Below are 22546 nucleotides of genomic sequence, written 5' to 3' on the forward strand. Positions count from 1 at the left end.
TGTCTCCTCGCCGTGCGCATACATCTCAAGTGATATTTTGGAAACGCCCAGACCGCATTGACATTCTTTTTTTTTTTATTTTTTTTTTTTATTATTATTACACATGCAGGACCAATCTGCCACTGTGTGAGATGCACTTGGCGGAAAAATAGACGGTTATGTGCATATGTTAAAGTCTATTACAATGTTCAGGTTATTACCACATTGATTTAACAATATTTTTAATGTTGTGGTTGTAATTTAACTGCACTTCATAGTATTTATGTATTTGAATAGTGTTGCCTTATACAGTATCACCACAGCACTTGAAATGGGCAAAGTAATAGAAATGATTGTTGCTATATCACTGATATTTTACTCCAGTATAATATTCGTATACTGACCAACATGGTCTGTATGCCTGCACAACTTTCTTGTGTCATGTGGCAGAACTTCTTTCCTTGTACTTCAACACTAACTATATACATGCTTTAAACTTATGGGTGTGCGTGTTTTCCAAGCTTTTTAGAGCCCACATAAATAGTCAGGGTATACCTGAGATGACACTGTACTTCTTTGGCTTCTTTCATGACCATATAAGTCTCCACTCTGCAGATGCCGCATGTTGAAATGTAGTGTACTCATAAACAATGACATTTTACAATATAAGGCATAACAGCACGACAGTGCTCCCGCTTACTGTCCTTTCAGGTTTTTGACACATGCATCTTCCAAGTGTTTTCATTCTTTTCCAACTACTTGTTGCTTTTTACTTAAATGGCACACCTAAACATTATGAAGGGCAAAAAAAATATCTCATCTTACGTCACAAAAAAAAAAATTACCCCGTGTGATATTGGGGCTCATTGAGTTGAACACACAGCTGTTATTTGACTGCATGAATGGTGACAGATGCCCGAAGGTTTAATTGGGCAACATGTCACTATACCTCACTGGATAGATAAACAGATCCACTATTTGCAGTAAATAAATAATTTTCGCAACAATTAAGTGAAATTGGATCATTTCCCACTGCACACGTGAATGATCTCACAGCACTTATGTGCCGAGTCAACCTGGTTGGCAATCACTGCCCATATTGTTTATATGTATGTTCAAAAGTTGCACGGTGGTTGAGAATGTAGTGGAATAGGGGAACTTGTCAAGGCTCTTGGCAATTCCACACCAACCTCGCTGGCTCACTGGCTTCTTAACAGCAGAGGAGCTGCTTCAGTGACGGATTGCTATCGGGGCGATGCTCTGCTGTCACATTCTGGAATAAGTTTTTGTCGCACGTAGAATGGCAGATGTTTGTGATAAGATGGCAGTGATTTTTTTTTTAGCACGTCATATATCTACTATGTTTTTTCAGTTACTAGTTGATTGTTTTCAACACACAAACCAAGTGTAGTTGATAACACGAAAATACAGATCAGATATTTTGATTGATCACAATCCTATGTATAATATGCTATCGTTATTAACTCATTCACTGCCAGCCCAGTTGAAATCAAACGTTGACGTCTATAGGCGTCAATGGCAGTGAATGAGTTCAAATCAGATGTAATCCCATCCAAGTCAGATGTTCCTATTGACTGACACCACAATGGCCAGAGTTGACCTTCTCTAATTCCAGGATAGCGTACTTACTGAGCTATTGCCCTGTCTGCACTCGGCTATAGACCAGGCTTATCATCTTTGGGACATTATTTATTCCATTGTTGAGTTGGCTTTATTAAAAGCCAATGTTATTACTGATGGATGCCTGGTTGATTGCAAGAGCAAGCAACCAGATAAGGAAAGAGAAAAGCGCGGGGGAGAGAGAGAGTATGGGCAATTTAGTAGGAGGTGTGTTGAGTTCATGCGGCTTCAAAAAGTCAAATGAATTAGTACCTTCAGGAAATTACAGTGAGTCGTGGCTTGATGCATCACGTCTCGTTCCTGCTCCTCTGTGTTCGCCAACCCTTTGGGGCTCGTAATGAGCAGACATGCTCTGCCAGTTGAGGTCAAGGTCATGGTTGTGATTAGTGCCAAACACGAGCGTCATCCTGTTTTCTGACAGGAGGCAACGAGCGTGCGCAATGACTTGCAGCTCATTTGCGATCTGCTTGTAGCGGCATTTTGAATATCGTCACAAGTAGGAATTGGAATGAACTCGCTGCAATCAGATAATGGTCAGTTGTTGTCTGCGTTTCTTTCAATATTTATGGAACTGTTTGCGGGTATACTGGCCTACTGATAAATGATTCGTACATGAATTTAGCATGCTGATTTCGATGAATTGTTTCTAACAATGATCAGTAAACAAATAAATGACCACGTAATCATTTATTTCTACAATTCTGCGCATTTACAATTTCATATGATCACTTCTACAACATGAGGAAATTAAAATGTCCCTTCACTGATGAGCTATTTTAGAACAGGCCCCTTTGGCACCAAGCTGGTAGTGACCCTTGGTCTACAAAAGGGGTTCTCGACCCTGTTCCTCAGGGGCCAGTGTCCTACGTGATTCATGTTTTCGTACGTCTCCCGACTGTCATTCAGTGAAATAATCTCAGTTTAATTTTTGCTTGTCTTTAAGTTCGGCGGTAAAAGATGTTTGAATTGGATATAGATCCGAGTTGTTTACGACAGTACCTTTGTCATTTTAGCACATCCAAGGAGATTAGAAGTCATAAAATAGCTCACTGTACAAAAACAAACAAAAATGAAAATTATGGTGTGTATTCTTTCCAGGTCTAGCTTATCCTCCCAATTTGGACTTCCAACATCGCTGACATATACTGATCAAGTCTTTCAGGCATATATGGAACGGACTAACAAAGCCACCTACTTGCCCCTGAAAGGAAAGAAGCCACTTGCGAGCAATTTAGGTTGCCAATCTCTAATCCTAACTAACTAACTAACATTGATTTTTACGTGGCATTTTCACGTTATTTTCTGTCTCTGCGTCAAACATTCCACCCGAAATGGTACCAATAAATCTGGGAAAATTGCTACACGCACATTTCACCTGTAAAAATTTAAGGTATATTTCTGAGTGCTACTTAAATATTTGTCTGCATCATGTCAGAACTGCCATAAAAATGAAAGCAAAGCCCATTGGGGCAAATCTGTTGCTAGATGTCAACCTTACCTCTGAATGGTTGATACAAACAGTGGAATTTATTCTTTGAGAGGATCTAATGAATCTCATGACTCCAGACAGCGATCCAAGCCTGAAAGTCAGTAAAATTGCGATCGTAAAATGGCTGCCACGGGCTAAATGTTCATTTTATATAAGTCAGTGTCAAATGATTGAAAGTCTATCCTGTGACCTGACGCGCATCTGCAGGTGTCTGTGAAGATGTGCGCGTGTTTTTCCTGATTGGTGGTGTGTAGTCTGTACCCCCCCCCCCCCCCCCCCCGACTCGCGCGTTCCCTCCACCTCCACTTTTTGCTACATCGTTGGCCGCATTCCGAGCGACGGCCGTGGAGACGCGTCGACGCAAGAGTGGAACATGTGCGAACCATGAGAGGACGCTTGCTCCGCAGACAGGAGCGTCACTGTCGCAGAGGACTATAGAAGGAAGACGAAGAGGAGGAGAAGGGACGAAGCTCGGACTAAGAGAGCGCATCTTCTGTGATTTATCTGAGGGGCGCGGGGGATTTTCTCTCCAAGTTCGAGGGGAAGACGAGCTGCGACATTTGTTTGTTTTCCGAATAGGAACGCGTCGGAATAACCCGGCGTGGCCGTAGGTCGATATGTGAAGGATTTTATCGGCGTTTCACTTATTTTTTTTGGGGGGGGAGGGGAGGAGGGGGGTGGACAGGACGCTATATGACGTCTGCTGTTTAAAAATAGGACGTTCCACCATATTAAAGCTCGCTCCTTATTAGTAAATATTGAAATGTATTTATCTCGCGCTTTTTGGAATCTCGAGTTTTCTAGGAATAAAAGGGGTCCGTTTTTAAGCTACTGCTGAACCTCTTACGTAAATGTGTGATAGTACCTCGGTTGTCCTTTGAATCGCGCCCCCCCTTCACACCTTATCTTCTCCTATGCACACGTAGACTCACTCACCTGAGCATACACATCATGCATACAAAATAGGACAGACAAACACACATCACCCCTACTCCCCCCTCCATCACCCCCACCGCCACCAACTGATGAATCCGCGTTATATAGGTGGACGTGGCACGGACCCAGCTGTAGCATCCTCCTCCTCATCCTCCTCCCCCTCCACCTCCTCCACACCACTAGAGCCGCCACTATCTTCAACGTTCTCTTCCTCGCCAGCATGTCCTCATCGTCGCGCAAGATCTCCTCGGAGTCTTTCAGCAGCTCGGTGGGTTCCGATTGCGGGCTCGAAAGCCCGGGGGGAGACGGAGGAGACGGCGGGCTGGAGGCCGCGGAGGAGATCCGAGGATGTCCCTTCTCCTCCATCCACAGACCGCTCCTTTGGAACGGCCGCAGCCCCGCCGAAAGACTCGCGTGCCCGGCGGGTGAGGAGCAGCCAGCGGTCGGCGGGCCACACAAGAGGGTGACTCGGAGAAGAAGAGTGAACCTGGACTCGCTCGGCGAGAGCCTGAGGCGGCTAACATCACCCACGGTAAGGCCTTAATAAGACCAAACGACGAACTTCTTCCCCACTAGACCTGTCAGATGGTATATTAGGTTTTATAAGCGTTTGAGATTTATACTATATATATATGGTATTTATACTATATATATGCTATTTATAATATATGTGTATGTTTCTAAAGTTCAAGACAGCAGCTAGAAAACGATTTTTTTCCCCCACAGGGGGAAATCATTGTTGTGACCCCTTCACAAATTCAGTCCAATTTGTAACAGTAGTTGAGCTCACAACAACAACAAATGTCATTCAAAAATAATTCTGGTTTCAAGGCATTTCTAACATGCTTTCACAAATTCACAATGATATATAAAAGGAAAGCATTGCATCATTTTGATGAACATTATTTATAGTTTAGTTGCTAATTTGGGAACATGAGTTTGAGCTGATCAGATTTGGTTCAGTAAAAATATACTTTGTCAAAAACGGGGTAAGTTCATAATCCAAATAGGTTGACACTTAAGTTATTAAAACAAAGTAATAGCGATACTTTTACATCTTCAGTGCGTTGTATGTTGTCACTTCTCAAACACAAAGTAAACTGAAGCAACAGGTGGATTTTTTTTTCGGAAACATCATAAATAAAAACACTAAAGTCCATATTGTGCACGCTTTTGTGGGTCAAACTCCAAAATAAAATATAAAACAAAAAAATAAAACTAACATCAAAAATATATTTAAGGCCACATATAGCCATTGCAGATTAAAATTTGCTATTGACAACAGCAATTGATATTAGTATCGGCTGTAACCCCACCACCACCGCATCAGTCTATCTCTAGCATTGAAATGACATAAAGAACTGTGAAGAGCCCCAGTGTCATCCCTGGCCATATATAAGGATGTTATAATATTTAAATAAAAGTAAAGTGTGTACGTCATGAAAGCAATTCTGACAAGTACAATTTATCCAAAAAGTTAAAGAAGTCCTGTAAATGTAAATCATTACAGTCCTCTGTATTTTTTTAGGCTCCCTTCAGTCCTCACCCCAAGTAACCTGAATCCTCTGGCGGATTATTATATAATGTGGTTGACCTGTGTTTTTCTACATGTCTAAGTCCATTCTGGTGGAAGTAGTAGGACACATGATTATGGTTCTGTATGTATGTGTTGTATTGTAGTAGGGGTCCATTCCTGTCCTGCTCATCCTGTATATGTATCACAGTAAATATTTGGCCCCGATCCTTTTTGCCGGATCAAAAACATAAAAAAATACGGCTCCAATTTGGAACTCAACACGTCAATGCTTTTTGATGGTATAGCACAAGACAAATTATTTGCAATACTTACCGACAATTAATACTTATTACAAAAGATTTCCATCAGCTGTAGAAATGTCATACAAATGAGGAGTGTGACATTCAGTGTTCCATATTCTCAAGGACACCTACACACTTAACCGGGTAGACTGTAGCTGTTCAAAGCTCTCATCATTATTCTATTAGATTTAACCTTTCAAAGAGGGTCGATTAGCATGTGTTATGAGGTAAAAAAAAAAAAAAAAGGAGAATAGAATAAGTATCAATTCAAGGATGGCTCCAGGACTGTTGGGGGGGCCTGAGAGTGCTAGAACTGTTTAATGTTAATTTTTTGGAGGAAATGCTACTAAATCTGTATAGGTACAAATGGGACACGTTCTATTTTGCTTTGTTACTCATGAACAATTTTAGTCACTCACTCCTGTAGTTATCTTTTTTTGTTCTCTCTCACACACCATTGCTGCTTGCATACTCAGTAGCTGTGTGCAGCAGCAGTCCCTGTTGTTGACTGCAATGGAGCGTGACAGACAGAACAGAGCATGCTCTCTATGGCTTTCTTCACTCCCTGACCACGCTGACCCAGAAGCAATGACACACACACACACGCACACACACCACACGCACACACGCTTTTACATGTGAGCAAACATTCATTTTCTCTGTCTCCCTTCTTTGTTTCATCAGCTCAGTGATCCGTGACACTGATCAAGGCCTCAGCATGTTAGCCGCAAATGCAGAAAAGTGTGAAACAAGTGTGTCGAGTGGTGTATTATATGGTGTATAGTCGCCAGGAGGTGACTCTTTTTCCACATTTAAACAAAGTATATGGTGTGTCTGCCATTATTTATATTATTGTTAAGCTAGCTGTTACATGTGCTTCAATGCTACGTTCCCATTTCTAACAATATCCCTCTTTACCATCACATGGTAGTCACAAAGAGCCAAATCAAATTCCAATAGATTACCCCCCTAAACTGATAACTTGTAACTTTAAAGGGGGAAGTTACAAGTTATCAGTTTTCTTGTTCCATCCGTTTTACTTGGTTTCCAAACTGTACTGTGAAGTTTGAGGTTGTATTGTTTGTGTAATTGTAACTGCATGTACAGCTAGTGTAGCGACTGCAGCAGGAGAAGAGTGATGGTGGGATTACCCCCTCCCCAATGTAAAGAGACAGCGCAAACAGAGAGAAATGTCGAACCAGATAAAGAACATGGGAACTCGACTTTTGTTGATCCTATTTGAAGACAAACTCTCCTCTCTGTCAAAATTCTCGGTTATACACACTTGTCATTTTTTGCTTGCTTCTATAAATGTGTACACATTCTCAAAAGGCACCGTTATTGGTCTACTGCTAAGCATATTCACGAGGGCACTTACATGTGTGGGCAATAAACATGCCAGTGAAATGATGATCTACTGTATTTATATTGAAATGCTCAAACGTTATACACACACACGCAGCTGAAATGACTCCTGTAAATGTCCGTAGTGGGCGGAGGCCTCTGAATGACCTCTCCAGCTGGCACACTGTGTTCTAGTATTGTCACTATAGCCTCGCATTTGAACTGCATCACACATAATCACATTGGACCCGCCTTCTCAGGCCTATTCTGTCAGATGTGCAAAATACATACACCAGCTGTGCGGATACACACAAATACATACACGCTAGCTGGAAGTGATTAGCAGTTAGCTAGCACACTGGGTGAGATTGCTGAAAGATTGTTCTGGACCCAAAACCATGTCATTTTCTTTCAGACACAGACTGTTCAAGAGGCTCTGCAAAGGACTCTGAAGTTTTACAGACAACAAGAGATCAGGTAGATTGCGACTGCTTGTCTCATCAGTGGCATCTGTTGCTATGCGCAACAGCTTTCTGTTGCATGTGTTGTGTCTATCTACCTGCTGCCTCACGGCTTTTCCCTGTTACTCTGTCACATGCACACAAACACAGTCAGCTCATTTTGGCTTTCACTTTCGTCATTTTCTTCTAAAGGGTATGGCCGATGACGGCTGGGATAGGCTCCAGCACGCCCGCGACCCCCGTGGGGACTAAGCGGTTCAGAAAATGGATGGATGGATGGATGGATGGATGGATGGATGGATGGATGGATGGATGGATGGATGGATGGACGGATGGATGGACGGATGGGTACGGACTGGCTCTGAATGAACGGACAGCACCTTTGTTGGTCGCATTCAAGTCGTCTGCTCCACCTACAATCCAGTTTTGAATCATATCTAAATAAATGACTTTTCACCGATATTTGTTTGTTGATTGGCATTTGGTTAAAAAATTTTCACATGAAGGGTTGATTCATTGCAAGAATTGTAAATAATTAATATGACATAGCAATGTTCAATTTTGCCATTTTCAACACCCATCTAGCAACATGTTATTGCTTATCTCCACTCATTGTTTGTCTTTGGGTTACTCACAGGTATCAAGATTCTGGTAAGGAGGACCAGCAAAGGGAAAGTAAAGACGAGAAGTGCCCATTTCTAGAAAATTCCGGTTCAGAAGAGGACGTCCTTCAAATCCTACATTACATGGCTACCATCCTTGGTAAACACAATCACAAATGTTCATCCAGATGAGTAGCTAAAAAGATGAGTGCATGTTTTCCTACAAATATCGTTCCTGCATGATTAACAGGCTGGTTTCAGATAGTGTATCTAATCCCCTGTCGACAACCGATCCTGGTTTTGTGTCTTCTCTCTCTCAGGAGTACCATTCTTTGAACTGCGCGAGCATTTTGGCGAGGAGTTCTTCGGCCTGTGCTTTGAAGAAAACGAACGCGTGCTCAGGGCCGTAGGTGGCAACCTCCAGGACTTTTTTAACGGCTTTGATGCCATTTTGGAACACATCCGCACCTCCACGGGTCGCCGTGCCTCGTCGGAAAGCCCCTCCTTTCAGTGCAAAGATCCTCACGAGGAGGTGAAGGGCCGAGAAAAATTGGACAAAGCACAAGATGGCCGCCGGAAGTTGTTGCTCCTACATTGTTTTAACCCGGCTCCTGTGGTGAGCTTGATCATGCCTGGGCTCATCAGAGCGGTTTCCAGACGGATTTTTCATTTTGAAGCGAAGGTCGATGAAGTGTCCCCTCTGACTCCTTTATTGCCCAAAGAAGAAGCGCATCACAGCGATGGTGATTCTGCCACACCAACTCCAACTGGATCCCCGTCTGGCTCTCCCTCCTCCTCTCCCTCTCCACCTTCAACTTTTCCAACCACTGCTCCCACAGTTTGCGTGTCCTTCCAAATTCAGGAAACTTGTCCTTCCCACTCCCTCCCAAATGCCAAGAAAGCCCCCATTTCTCTTTCAACAAGCCCCAGTGATTTACGCATCGGCCTGGCCACGTTTTGCCGTGCCTTTCCGTTCCACCTTGTTCTTGGCCCTCGGATGGAACTTTTGCAGCTGGGTGAGGGATTGCGACGGCAGGCTCGCATCGAGCCTCATCGGAGTCTCTCTTTCAGGGACTGTTTTGAGATCGTCTCACCCAAGATGGAGCCTTCGTTCCAGAGGATCCTACTGAGGCTTGCGTCTCCTTTTACTATCCGTACAAGGCCAGATACCACACAACTAGGGACCAAGGAAAAGGTAAAATAACCAAATATTTCTAAATGAACTCAAATCCAGCTCACAATATAATGGGATTATGGTTACACACTTCTCCCAAAGAATTAAAAAAAACTCTTTTTGTCACATTAACAAAGGTTCAACAGTAGAAGTACGGTAGAAGTGTATAAGTAGTGGTCATATTTTCTTAAACAGATGTCTTGACAATGTCAGCTGCCTTGCTTCCTGGCCCCTACCAATTCCCTCCCCGTCTCCGATCATGGTGCTGATCATTTTTTCCATAACTGCAGTGTTAATCTGAATACCTCGTTTAGTCTTGTAGGGGCATATGCAGCATTGGATTGTAACACCTTTGGGTTGACATGCCCTTTCAAGTTTATCATGATGATATTATACACCCATCCATCCATTTTCTATACCGCTTGCCCCGACGGGGGTTGTGGGCATGCTGGAGCCTATCCCAGCGCTCATCAGGCAGTAAGCTGGGGACACCCTGAACTGGTTGCCAGCCAGTCGCAGGGCACACAGAGACGAATATATATATATATACAATATAAATAAAATATCTGCTCTGATAAGACTGTGATCTTATATGCCGCTATAGACAAGCAGCACCACTTCTTTTTCCCAAAGGGAAATACAACTATTGAGCTCTATAATGAAAGTCATTCTGTTACGTATTACACCCGCATGAATGTTGTGGGTGGTTTGCAGCACTGGCCACAAATGAATCAATCCGTATTGTTTGCTATATCTGGTTCTCAATTGATTGGTTCAGTCAGCCACCATAACAAAACGCCTTCGTGGTGAACGGACCTGACACGGAGATTGATCAGTGTTGTGCTTTTGTGCGAGCGTGTGGGTATAATTTCACAATACGAATGCAGGAACACAAGTGTTTATAACTTTGAACCTGCGTATCATAAGAGGGTGGTTCTTAGACTTCTACATCGACTGTCTTTTATCGGCTTTTGAGTTAGATGATTGATTTTCATTGAAACTGACGGGATCCAATATTGTGATGCAGAGATTTTTGTTCGTCTATTTTCTTTGAAAGAAGTGTGCCCCCTAAGTAGGCTTAAGTAACTTTTGCAACACAGTATCTAATTCCAAAACGCTACAGTGGTAATGTTTTGAATAACTTGCAAGCATAAGTTAATAACTGACATTTAAATACAAACAGAAGTTATAATAGCTATAAATAGGTCACATTAAAACTAATCCAATAACAAATGATGAGTAGTGGCCGATTGAGTTGTTTTCTCTTTCTCTGGAGAATCATTTTAGTATATTGATCATGTTGAGTGACAAAAAAAGTGCTATACAAATCCGATTGATACATAATGTGTAAATAGTGGTATAATATCACTCTTGGATAACCAAATAAAATATTTTCTTTTAAAATTCATTCCATCACATAATCACAATGGAGTATAAAAGGGATAGAGTTGGGTACACGTAACTCTCATGAGATGATTGGCAGACCAAAAATGTGTTGTCCTCCCACACACTGCATGGATACTTCCGAGCTTTAAGCCTGAATCTGTCAACTCTGAGCAGCTGTATGCTTTTCGCAGTGTACATTGTTTCCCCTTTGCGTAGCTAAACACGTCTTGTATGAGCAAGGCGAGAATCTAGAATACAGAGAAGAAGAAGAGGGATGGGTTGACATTTTCACGAGAAAGGGCAGCAAGAGAAGGCGACAGGCCAAGGTAAAGACTCCGACACTCCCCGAATGCTGCACCTTGTGTGTGTACGTGCGCGTGCGTATGTGTGTGTGTGTAGTGCTTTTTCAGTTTGACTTCTTTCCATTTGTCGCCCAGGGACATTGGCTGTGCAAGACATCCAAAGCCCTACTGTAAAGGTCAAATCCCACCTCTTTCTGGCTCTACTTAGCGTGTATACCAGTTAACACAAGACGGACGGCCTGGGGTGGGGGGACTACACAGAGGTCAAATACATGCCACAGCGCCGTAATGGCACAACAGCGTGCCACAGATTTTTTTTTTGTAAGAGATTCTTGAAAGATTCATTCTACTGTAAAGTATCTTGAGGTATTGTACACGGGCAAATAAATAACAGAACCGAATATTTTTTTCCAAAAGAGATTTTCACTCAGCATGGACACAATTCTCGTTGGATCACCATTAATAATTAAATAAAACGTGTTCCAAAAGTGATTCAAATGCATATGAATGAAGAAAAAAAGAGTCGGTTTTGTGGCGAGCTACACTGGAGTTAGAATTTGCCTCGGATTGTCGTTACGACTGAAATCACATAACTGTTTCATCAGCTCCTCATATTATTTCATACACAGGACACACAACAAGGCATAATCACTGGCTACTCCTGTCTAGCACCCCTTGACATCTCCTTGATGGCCTGCCCTCGACATTATCCGCGTATACTCAGGTCCTTCGTCAGTCTTACAGTAGTTGACGCAATCCAACTTTTACCTGGCCGACTTTTGCGTTTCAGGTTTTCATCTCAGCCTCTGCTTCCAATTGATAGTATCGAAACTTTTTTTTTCTTTCATAAGCGTCCTTCACAACACCCTACCATTTAATTATTTCACAGACTCCAAAAACTGTATAGAACCTTCAAGACGATTCTTGTCGGTTAAACGCATTTGAGAAAATGTCATCCTCATTAATTATTCATTAATCACTTGGGACATTGGTGTTTTAAAACATCGGTATGTTATTTGAATATTAAACCTCTTAGTAAATACAAAATTTGTTTGACTATTGTAAGACTACAGTACAATATAGGCATCACTGGCAAGATAAAATCTTTTGTGTGCTCATGCATGCGTGTGTGTGTGACAGAAAGATGTACGAGAGAGGCTTGACTATTTGCTGCTCACTGCTTGTTCATGCAAATAAGAGTCTGTTGACATGCCAGCGTCTGTTCACAAAAGGCGATCCATTACCTTCACATATCTGTCTTTCGCCATTTCATTTTTTTTTTTTGCCCCCCTTACATTTTTAGTGTGTCAGACTTGCTCTTTTTTTTCACCTTACCAGACTTCATTCAACCTTTCCATTTCCAACCATTTCTTGCTTTTAAATTCTGGTCTTACACCTACTGTACACTGGAGTCAACCAGGAGCCTCGTGTAACACTTTTAGTGAATTTGATGAAGGCGCAAGCAAACAGATTCTGAGCTCCACCGACATCTTATTTGCTTCAGAAATATGACAACAGTGTGCATTGAATCCTCTGAATCATTGCACAAGTCCATCATGTAACATATTATTATTATTATTATTATTACTAGCATCTTTATATTTCCACATGAACATGTACAATGTGGGTGGAAGGCAGACTCAGATTGCGCACTAAGACTATCAGCACAAGATATGTGTAAATTCTTGTCGGTTTAGTTTTAAAGAGAAAATTATATCCTCATTAATCAGTGTGTTGCCAGTATCAATCAAGTCTGCCCGGGATCTTTAGAATTGGTAGTATTGTCCGTCAAAATCTAAGCAATTTGAAATTGGGTCTTTTTCTTCAATTGGATTTCAAATTCACCTCAAAATGTATCCCTAACTATCTGCTAACATTACTAGATACTAGAATAATCAACATTTCTGGTGAGGAACATTTCTTTTCATTTGTCATGTTTTGTCATGTTATTAATATTCCCTGTATTGCGAAATCTCTTTGCAAATAACATTTTCCCATTATCTTATAGCTCTAGGCCCATTTGTCACATTGTCCGGATTTAGTTATTCAGCCAACTCTCATCTCTCTGCTTGTATTTTCCTTTCCTGCTTCCATCTTCCAATCTCCTCTGTGTGTGATGTAAGCACAAGCAGGACAGACTGCTGAGTTAAACAGATGCTCAGGCAGACCAACACAAATCCTCCAGAGAAGTGTGTCGCTGTATGCGCAGTGTGTTTGTTTGTGATAAAGAAACAAACAAGGTCACTGAGTAAAAGGTACAGAGACATAACACTTTATGTCCAGCATGTTTTGACACTTTAAAGAACATGCTCAGATCCTTTAATCTGGGACTGTATGCATGCTGTTAGTATATTTCTGCACGAGCTGTTTTTTTTTTAAAACTCTTTGTAGCTTATGCTTCTTGCCGTGGAGGTGTGTGATCATAATTTCAGGCAAGTGTACTTGTTTCCAAATCTTTCAAAGTATACATTCCACACTTTAGCTTCTAATTGGCTCATCAAACCAATGAAAAGATCAAACACGTTCTCGAAGCCCTGTTGTGATGGGAATAGAAATAAATATCTACCATGCTGTTCCTTTTCACTGATCAAAACTAAACATCAAGCCAGCATGTCAGAGCTTTTCTCTTATCATATTTGATAAAAATTGAAAGGACGCAACGGAAACTTAAGCAGTTGTTAAAAGCAGATTTGTTCACTGCTGTCCTGCTTTTCATCTGATTTTGAATTACAATCTTTCTGATAACGTTCAGCAAGACAGACATGGGAACGACGCAAACGATGCAGCAGCTCTTTGTAGATGTGATTTTTGATTGTCTGGCCTACATTGAAGGGGAAAACCTTGCAGTTTGGATACGAAATGTTCGAACACTTGGAATCCATGTGCTTGACCCTACCTTGCTGTCTTTTTTGACAGAGTAGAAACTAAATTTGTAGCGTAAATGTGTTCAAGACTATGATGTAACGTAATTTCAATCTCTTTGTGTGCCTTGACGTGAAGAAATTGACAATAAAGCGTACTTTGACTTTTGACTTATACCTGCCTGCATTTTGTAGCTTATGTAACTGTCAACCAATGTTGCTCTTTGAAGAAAAACCTCATCTGCCATGTATCCATCCACCTATACATGCGATATGCTGAGTCTCTCATCAAGCTGCAGTTCACACTAATCATCTGTTGTGTTTCAGGGCGTTCGCTTTTATTCTGAACTCCAGAGTCTCAACCTTGCGTGCATACGGGATGCATATGTTTTTTAATGTTGCCCTTTGTTGGAAAAGAGACATCACACTGGTGATTGTGTGTTAGTGTGTAGCAAAATATGGTGTTGTGTGTGTAATGCAGACTGTATGTATTATGCAGACAGAGGAGAGCCTTGCGCTATAAATAAAATAGGGCTGCAGTGTGCTCACTGGCGGAATAATCTATCTGACACTATGGAGAGAAACAGAGAGAGGATGCGGGCAACGTTTAAAAAGAGTGTACGTACCGTGCGTGTGTGTGTGTGTGTGTGTGTGTGTGTGTGTGTGTGTGTGTGTGTGTGTAAGAAGCAGGTGAAGATAGAGAGAGTAGACAGATGAAATAAACATGGGGGGCAGACCAGTCAAAATGTGGAGGCGAAAGGTCAACGTACTGCAGTTTGCACCTTGTCTTTGCGAGTATTCTTTTCATCTCATGAGATGATTTGCCATCCTGCCCATTTCCGTCACACTGCTGAGAAGAAGTGCTATGCTTTGTCAAGAAGCATTTATGACAATGTACCAGAAACGTATCTGTAGCCAAGCGGCACATTTGTTTCCTATGAGATTCATCTGTTAACATGCTCTTGCCTCATAGTTTGGTTTGAGGACATTTAGATGGACATATGTAGGTTTAAGTAGGACATCAGTTTAGCCAAGTCAGTTTTTAAAAGCTCCCGCCCCCTCCCACCCAAGTTGACATCCATTATACATTAAGCCTTACTTAACCATCTTTGTTGTACAACATTGGGCACCAAAAAATACAAGCCATCAAATCATGAAATTATACCTTGTGCAATTTGATGTTTTCTCCCATCACATAGATTTTCATTCATATGTATCTTCTTTAATGGCCAGGTCATGGAGCTGAAGGGTCAGATGATCCATGTGCCAGAGTCGTGCTCGCTGATGTTCCTGGGCTCACCACGTGTTGACAAATTGGAGGAGCTCATGGGCCGGGGCCTCTACTTGTCAGATATCCCAATCCACGATGCCAAGCGGGACGTCATCTTGGTGGGGGAGCAGGCCAAAGCTCAGGATGGCCTCAAAAAGAGGATGGACAAACTCAAGGTAGGTTGCTTCATGTCAAGCCGGCTAAATCATGTTAATAACTACAAATAAAATACAAATTTCAGTTTAGAATCCATACGGTTCCAGTCAGGCACCTCTCACTTGAGCATCACTGTTGCATCACTTCCACTGATGAGTCAAATCTCAACATTGCCAGACTGACTGGATCGAACAGAACCCCTGAGACTTGCTCTTATAATTTGCTTTCAAAGCATCCGTGAGCAAGTCACTGGGTCCTGACCCAATCCACGCATCTGCTCTGTGCATCATCTCTCGCTGCTGCTATTACTCCCCCGGGCCACTCTCAAAAATAGATGTATTTCACTCAAGATGAACAGTGGTAGCCAGACCGACTCGGAGGAGCCCTCCCACAGACACAAATCATCACATGCAGATACACACAGCTTCACACCAAAAAAAATACATAGTAGATCATACATTCAGCTGTTCTTTGTTTTTGTTTTCGTCCAGTGCATTCTTCCCACATCCCAGCATTGCTGTTAAAAACGGCTTCATCCGAGCTCAACGCTTCATCTCTTTCCTCCTCACCCTCCTCTTTTAGGCCACATTAGAGCGCACTCACCAGGCATTGGAGGAGGAAAAGAGAAGAACGGTGGACCTCCTCTATTCTATATTTCCGGGCGATGTGGCGCAGAAACTGTGGCAAGGTCAACCGGTGCCCGCTCGCAAGTTCGATGACGTCACCATGCTGTTTTCCGACATCGTGGGCTTCACCGCTGTGTGTGCGCAGTGCACACCAATGCAGGTCATCTCCATGCTCAACGAGCTGTACACTCGCTTTGACTACCAGTGCGGGATTCTCGATGTTTATAAGGTAAGTTGACAAAAATGGACTCATGCGTATGTTTGGGTGAGCCGTAAAAACACTAGCTTCTCTCATACAGACTGAAACAATTGAAGCATCACGTTGATATAGCAAGCTACAATCCCATAATGATGCGTGACAGCTTCAGCACCATTGTATAGTGCTCACAATTGCTTCTTACACAACAGGAGTGGAGAAATGTGTGTCAGAGTTAAACTTCACACCCCTATCCTGGCATTGTGGATTACCCCAAGCCAGAAAATGCACCCCCCCATCCTCTGTTGGTGTTGTTTATACAAAACAGTGACACAGAAAAACGCTGGAAAAAATGCCTGCTTTTACTGGCAGTGTGAAAGGTGCTGCTTGTTTTTTTTTTCTTTTCCCTTTTGGGATGCCGAAAGCAATTGTATAAGGGGGCTGTTGTTCAGCTTTTATTTTGTACGATTTCTACTCTTGAAACAGTTGTTGTCTATGTCTCCCCCTTCATTTATGTGGTATTATATCTCTTTTTATTTTCACACATTCTTCCTTTCTGAGAATCTTAAACTGCTGTGATTAAATGTGCTTGTACGTATGTGGGCAGGGAAGAAGATTGTGAATGTATAAAAGAGAACGCAAACAGAGGTGGACAGAGTGAGGAAATTGAGGCAGCTGTATATTGACATCGTCATGGTTACTGTCCAAATGACTTAACCGCTGGAACGCTTAAATGAGAGCCGTTTGTCTCTCTGTCCTCCCTTTTCACCTCGTTTTTTTTTCCCCTTGTCGTATTCTCCATCCTGTTTGTTCAAGCCACGCAAGTTTGACTTAAAGATGTAATACATGATGGGATGGCAGTCACTAAAACAGAGAGACTCTATTGCAGTCGGATTCATGCTGAGAAGAAAACCTGATATTTTAATGTTGAAGTAAGAAGCCTTGTGCAAATCGAACTTTTGGAAAAAACATTTCCTTTGCTGTTTCAATCAATGCAACAATCAAAACTGGAAACATCCTTGGACTGTAAAATGTATGGCCTTCTTATTATATTTAAAGGGACAAATGGAAAAACAAAAACCACGAGTCCCAGTGGCACAATGACACCTAAAACATAAAATGACAAATAAAGATTTGGTGAATAAAACAAAAATAAATTCCCGTACCAGTACTCTGTTTCCTACATTATTTCCTGGAACCTTTTTCTAAAATGATTATTTTCAGACATTTTTCAATTGATCATGAATAGCTCAACACTAGTAATCAAAAGCGTTTTGTTGTCGGTGTGCAAAATTCAAGTCCATCTTTGCCAAGCGTGTGTAAAAATGTTTGTTAAAATAAAAGCTGACTTCATTTCCCCCCACAGATAGAGACCATAGGCGATGCCTATTGCGTAGCAGGAGGACTTCACAAGAAGGTCGACAGTCATGCAAAGCCCATCGCACACATGGCTCTGAAAATGATGGAACTTTCCGAAGAAGTGCTCACACCTGATGGAAAGCCTATTAAGGTGAATTTCGTGATAATAAGCACACTTCCTCACCGTGGTTATGCAAACTTTTACCATTTAAAACTGAAATGATCACACAATTTACCAAACATTACCACAGGCATTTAATAAGAAAGGTTTCACTGGAATTATTCGATAAGATGTCTATAAATTAATTTAAGGGTATTACAGAATGCTGTGTCAACCAGCCTAATCTTGTTTTACTTTTTTTTTTGTGATTAGCCAGCTGTTCACGATGCGTTTGTGTGTTTTGAATGTGTGTGTGTGGTCACCACCTAAGAATGGCCTGGCCTCCCCTGTCACAAGACACATAGTACTTTCCAAATTCTTTCAAACTTAACCATTTTAATTAAAATCAAAACAGCCCTGAAAAAAAAACCCAGAAGCACAGAAAAAGCAACAATTGCCCGGGTCTGCTTCGTGACAAAGTAACAATGCCTTTTCTGCCTCTCTCATGTTTTATACTGAGTGGGAGGATACAATTAGACTTTGAGTAAATTGGAAGTTGTTACATGCTCCAAAAAAACGTCAACTCATGTATTTTTAAGCAGCCATATCCTCATAATATTTTAGGTATCTGATGCTTCTGCTCAAAACCAATTTGAATTTGAAAAGTACAATGACTATCAAAATGATGACACTGAAACAGTGTGTTCGAGCAAAGCAGTAACATAATTGCTGATTAACAGACAGCACAGAGGTTCTCTGTGCTTTCCACTTGTCTCAAAATAGAAAGGCCTTGCCAAGCGCTTTTGGCCTGCAAGCTCGCTCTTCCCATTTCTGCCTCTGTGCATCTCCCTTGTTGTCTCCTTCCATTCCAACTAACTAACTAACTAACTAACTAACTAACTAACTAACTAACTAACTAACTAACTAACTAACTAACTAACTAACTAACTAACTAACTAACTAACCAACTAACTAACTAACTAACTAACTAACTAACTAACTAACTAACTAACTAACTAACTAACTAACTAACTAACTAACTAACTAACTAACCAACCAACCAACCAACCAACCAACCAACCAACCAACCAACCAACCAACCTCTCCGTCATTTTTTGTAACAGCTTATTTCCTCCCTGATTTTGTTTTCTTTTTTTTGCCCCCTCCCCTCCCTTGTGCTTGCTATTGTCCAATTCCCCTCCTGTTGGTCCAAAAGGGCTGTTATGGCCATAACACTTGATAAATGCTGTTCAGTGAGAGCACTCAACTCCAGCCAACGTTGCACTTTTGTGCAAACTAGCATGAGACCTTAGAGGGAGGAAAAAAAGACTGAGTGGTGGAACGATTGAGAGAGAGTGATTTGGAAAGAACTATATCTACAGGGAACGACACACAGAGGCCCGATATATTGGATTCATTGTGCAAGTGTATAAGTGGCTGAGTAACTGTTAATCCAAGAATATATTTTTCATATTACAACTTGTTAGGGCTTCTCCAGCTCATATCGTCCAAACCAACAGGTCTATTATTAGTTGTAAGTCTTTTGACTGTTAACATGCATTCAAAAGTATTTTTATTGGGCCACATCTGAGCAGAATAGTTGATCTCATATTTATATCGAGTCTAAAGTTCTCATCTTTTTTTGTTTACATCTCGAAATCAAGTTGCACACTTTCAGTGGTTTGCCATCTAATGGCCTGATGAGGTTGATTTCTCCCTCGATCTATTTTGTCTCCTGGTCTATCTCTCGCTGTCCTTTCTGCCTCACTACCCCCATCCCCTGCTGTTGCCATGACTACCTTGCACTGTGCTGGCATGCAGACAGTAGCGTGGGTTTCCAGGGTGATGAGATGCTCTAGTTGATCAGTTGGAATCTCCTGGCTTCCTTAGCTTATCCTGTCTGTTCGCCATATGTGAGTTAGTCCTCGAGGGAAAGATGCATTCAATTTTGATCGAAGATAACATTTGAAATGCTGTGGGAATGGAGTAACCCTTTTTGACTACAGCAGTATGGAGAAGGTTGAATGCCTAAAATGTGGAGTTGTAACACAACTTTCAGGACAAATGTGTCATAAATAGCATGTAAATTATGGACACCTGTCAACTGTGAACTGAATATATGTGAATTAACGTACCATGCAAGTGCGCCTCACTTGACCTCATTTCATCCATCATCTAATCTAACAATTTCATTTTGTACTTTTGGCATCGTAACGACTAATCTGTGTGGAACCTAAAGCTTTTATGAAGCGTGGCTTTGGCTTTAGAATTTGTTTGGTTCATTTCTACTTACACGTGTGCTATAAATGTTGCTTCTACATTGTCTCTATTTTTATACCTCTGCTTGGAGTAAAGATTTTATTGTGAAACCAAAAGCTGAACCGCCCGTTTGATGTTATTGACAACACACGTCCAACAGTTAACCACCGTGAGCAGTATAAGTTAGATACTATAAAACCACCTAAGGCTCATCTTTGAATTAAGTATATAAAACAAAACATAATAATAAAATATCATTTAGCTACAGCAATTTATTTAACTGTCAACTGAATTGTTGTTTCAATTCCAATTCTGGTAAACTAAAGCACAGGAGATTCACTGTTGTCTTTTTGTTGTTGTCTCCCTAGCTGAGAATTGGCATCCACACAGGCTCCGTCCTGGCTGGTGTGGTTGGAGTTAAAATGCCGAGGTATTGCCTATTTGGGAACAATGTGACCCTGGCTAGCAAATTTGAATCAGGGAGTCACCCAAGGTGTATAAATGTCAGCCCTACAACCTACCAGTAAGTTCATATGCTCATATGGAATGTGGTTGTTTTTTGTTTTTTCCCCCCCACACATTTCATACAACAAATAATTTCACAAAACGTAACTAATACATCACAATATTCATTCGGTGTAATAGTGGAGTCTTATTTTTCCACAACTGAGGATACGCTTAAAAGAAATGTGCAAAAATATAATGAAAGTAATACAGAAGTACTTTTGAGGGTCTGCCACACATTCAGCCTTTTAGTCCAAACTCGTAATGCGTTATTTTCTTTTCTTTTCTCAGGCTGCTTAAAGATGACCGATCATTTTCCTTCATCCCTCGTTCGCACCTGGAGCTCCCTGAAAATTTCCCCAAAGAGATCCCAGGAACCTGTTATTTCCTGGAGGCGGGAACGTCTCACAGCCATGCATCATTGACCAGCTCTCGCTCCGCTCCCCCGGCCTCTATGAGGAAAGTCTCCTACAGCATCGGGACCATGTTTCTAAGAGAAACCAGTTTGTAGGTATCATAAAGGATGCAGGAGACCAGAATTGAACCCGTGCAGCCGACAGGACGCCCAATAACACACATTGTGGATATGCAAATGACAACCTGGGCTCAGTGCTGCGGGATGGAAGAACATACAAGAAATGATTTTTGTCGCAGATGAATCCTACTTTGGATCACTTAGTGGAGAAAAATGAGGGTGTTTAGCTTGCAAGGTTTCTTCTGAGCCACTCATGACATAGAGCTCTCCTCAGCGGTCTTTTGTGTCACACGAAGAACTTTTACACTCTTGAAGTGGATAGATAGGTCGATTGAATGATTATTAGGATTTACACAAGTAACCATGGAGGAAGCTCTGTGACTAGCTGTGGGACCGTCTGGACAAAGAGGACCACGAATGAAGAACAACACACACCTCCTTCCATCCCTTCCAAATGAGCGAATTCATGTCCTACGTTCCATTAATATCGTGCATTATGACGGCAAACCAGTTGGGGCAGACGAGAGACAGACGAAAAGCAACGAGGGGTTAGTTCTGAGAAAAAAAAAAAGCTGATAATAGGAAAAATAACAATGCCAAAAAATGCTAGAACTAGAGCCTTTTTCTGCTTCTAACTCACAGCAAACTGCAATCTACAACAATCCAGCCATTTCATTGCAGGTAATATGTTCAAAAGTGTCAGTTTGAAAGCGATTCTCAGCTCAGTGCCTTTTCTGCTCAAATCAGGACAACAACAACAAAAAAGGAAAAAAAAAAAACATGCAGGATGGATTAATTTTAAATATCTGAGGGGGGAAAAGCCGCACATTGACACACTTGTCCTCAACTTTTTTTCCCCCTTGACATTTTGGTGTTTCCACCCTCTCTTCTCCAATAAAGATTCTGAAATATGAGAGCCCTTGAGTGATCCACAACACCAATGAAGGCACCGAATAGTTGCGGCAATTCATTTGAGTGATGAGAGGAGAAAAAAAATCAAAACAATAAAGTGCACTTCATAGGTTCCAAATATTTGAAATTGCATTTATTTATAACGTCTAGTTGTACCAATCATACACATGATGCAGTTTAGCGCATATACAGTACACATAGCATATGCAACACATTTGCAGAAATTTGTTTTGATTTACCTGATTAGGATTCTACTCTTTGCTCTTCATTTTCCTGCTACATACTTGAAATCTCAGGCCTTCCAAATGAGTCAGTGTAGCTCACTAACAGATACTTAATTGAAATAATTTTTAGATGCTCAATCTTTTGTTAAGTGTATTTTTGATGACATTATTATTGGTTGTTTAACATGGATATGTAACACTGGTGAACTCAATGCATATTTGGATTTTCTTTTTGAATAGTTGGCCTTTTATTCCAGGTAACTAGCGTCATAGTCAAATTGATGATTGGAAATTTTGCCTAACTTGTGGTTAAAGAGTAAATGATTCACACTTGACATCCATTCTAAATCTTCTCTAAAAAATAAACAGCTCCTCATGTCTTTCGATATTCTACATCAAGAATATTGGTCCGCTTTGCTTTGTCTTACTCATCTTGGGCTGTTTCTTTAAACTGCAGTATGCGTATTGTGCC

General features: G+C 41.3%; 1 protein-coding gene across 1 annotated transcript; it reads left to right on the forward strand.

The window, feature by feature from the left end:
- The first annotated feature begins 3448 nt into the window (after positions 1 to 3448).
- On the forward strand, positions 3449 to 22476 carry gucy1a2 (guanylate cyclase 1, soluble, alpha 2). Its single transcript, XM_085915824.1, has 9 exons — positions 3449 to 4577; positions 7623 to 7684; positions 8306 to 8430; positions 8591 to 9465; positions 15227 to 15439; positions 16002 to 16274; positions 17608 to 17751; positions 20328 to 20482; positions 20755 to 22476. Exons 1-9 carry the CDS (start codon positions 4266 to 4268, stop codon positions 20972 to 20974), a joined length of 2379 nt encoding a protein of 792 aa, XP_085771950.1. The 5' UTR covers positions 3449 to 4265; the 3' UTR covers positions 20975 to 22476.
- The last annotated feature ends 70 nt before the right edge of the window (positions 22477 to 22546 follow it).

This window comes from Syngnathus leptorhynchus, chromosome 7 (genome assembly GCF_054491065.1).
Source record: "Syngnathus leptorhynchus isolate UIUO chromosome 7, UIUO_Slep, whole genome shotgun sequence".
In the NCBI taxonomy this organism is placed as follows: Eukaryota; Metazoa; Chordata; class Actinopteri; order Syngnathiformes; family Syngnathidae; genus Syngnathus; species Syngnathus leptorhynchus.

Bases quoted from the DNA above. Each gene is read 5' to 3' on its own strand.
- gucy1a2 (XM_085915824.1), top strand. From the start codon at position 4,266: ATGTCCTCATCGTCGCGCAAGATCTCCTCGGAGTCTTTCAGCAGCTCG. The intron at 4,578-7,622 runs GTAAGGCCTTAA...ATTTTCTTTCAG, and splicing joins GGCGGCTAACATCACCCACG to ACACAGACTGTTCAAGAGGC. The intron at 16,275-17,607 runs GTAAGTTGACAA...TTCCCCCCACAG, and splicing joins GGATTCTCGATGTTTATAAG to ATAGAGACCATAGGCGATGC.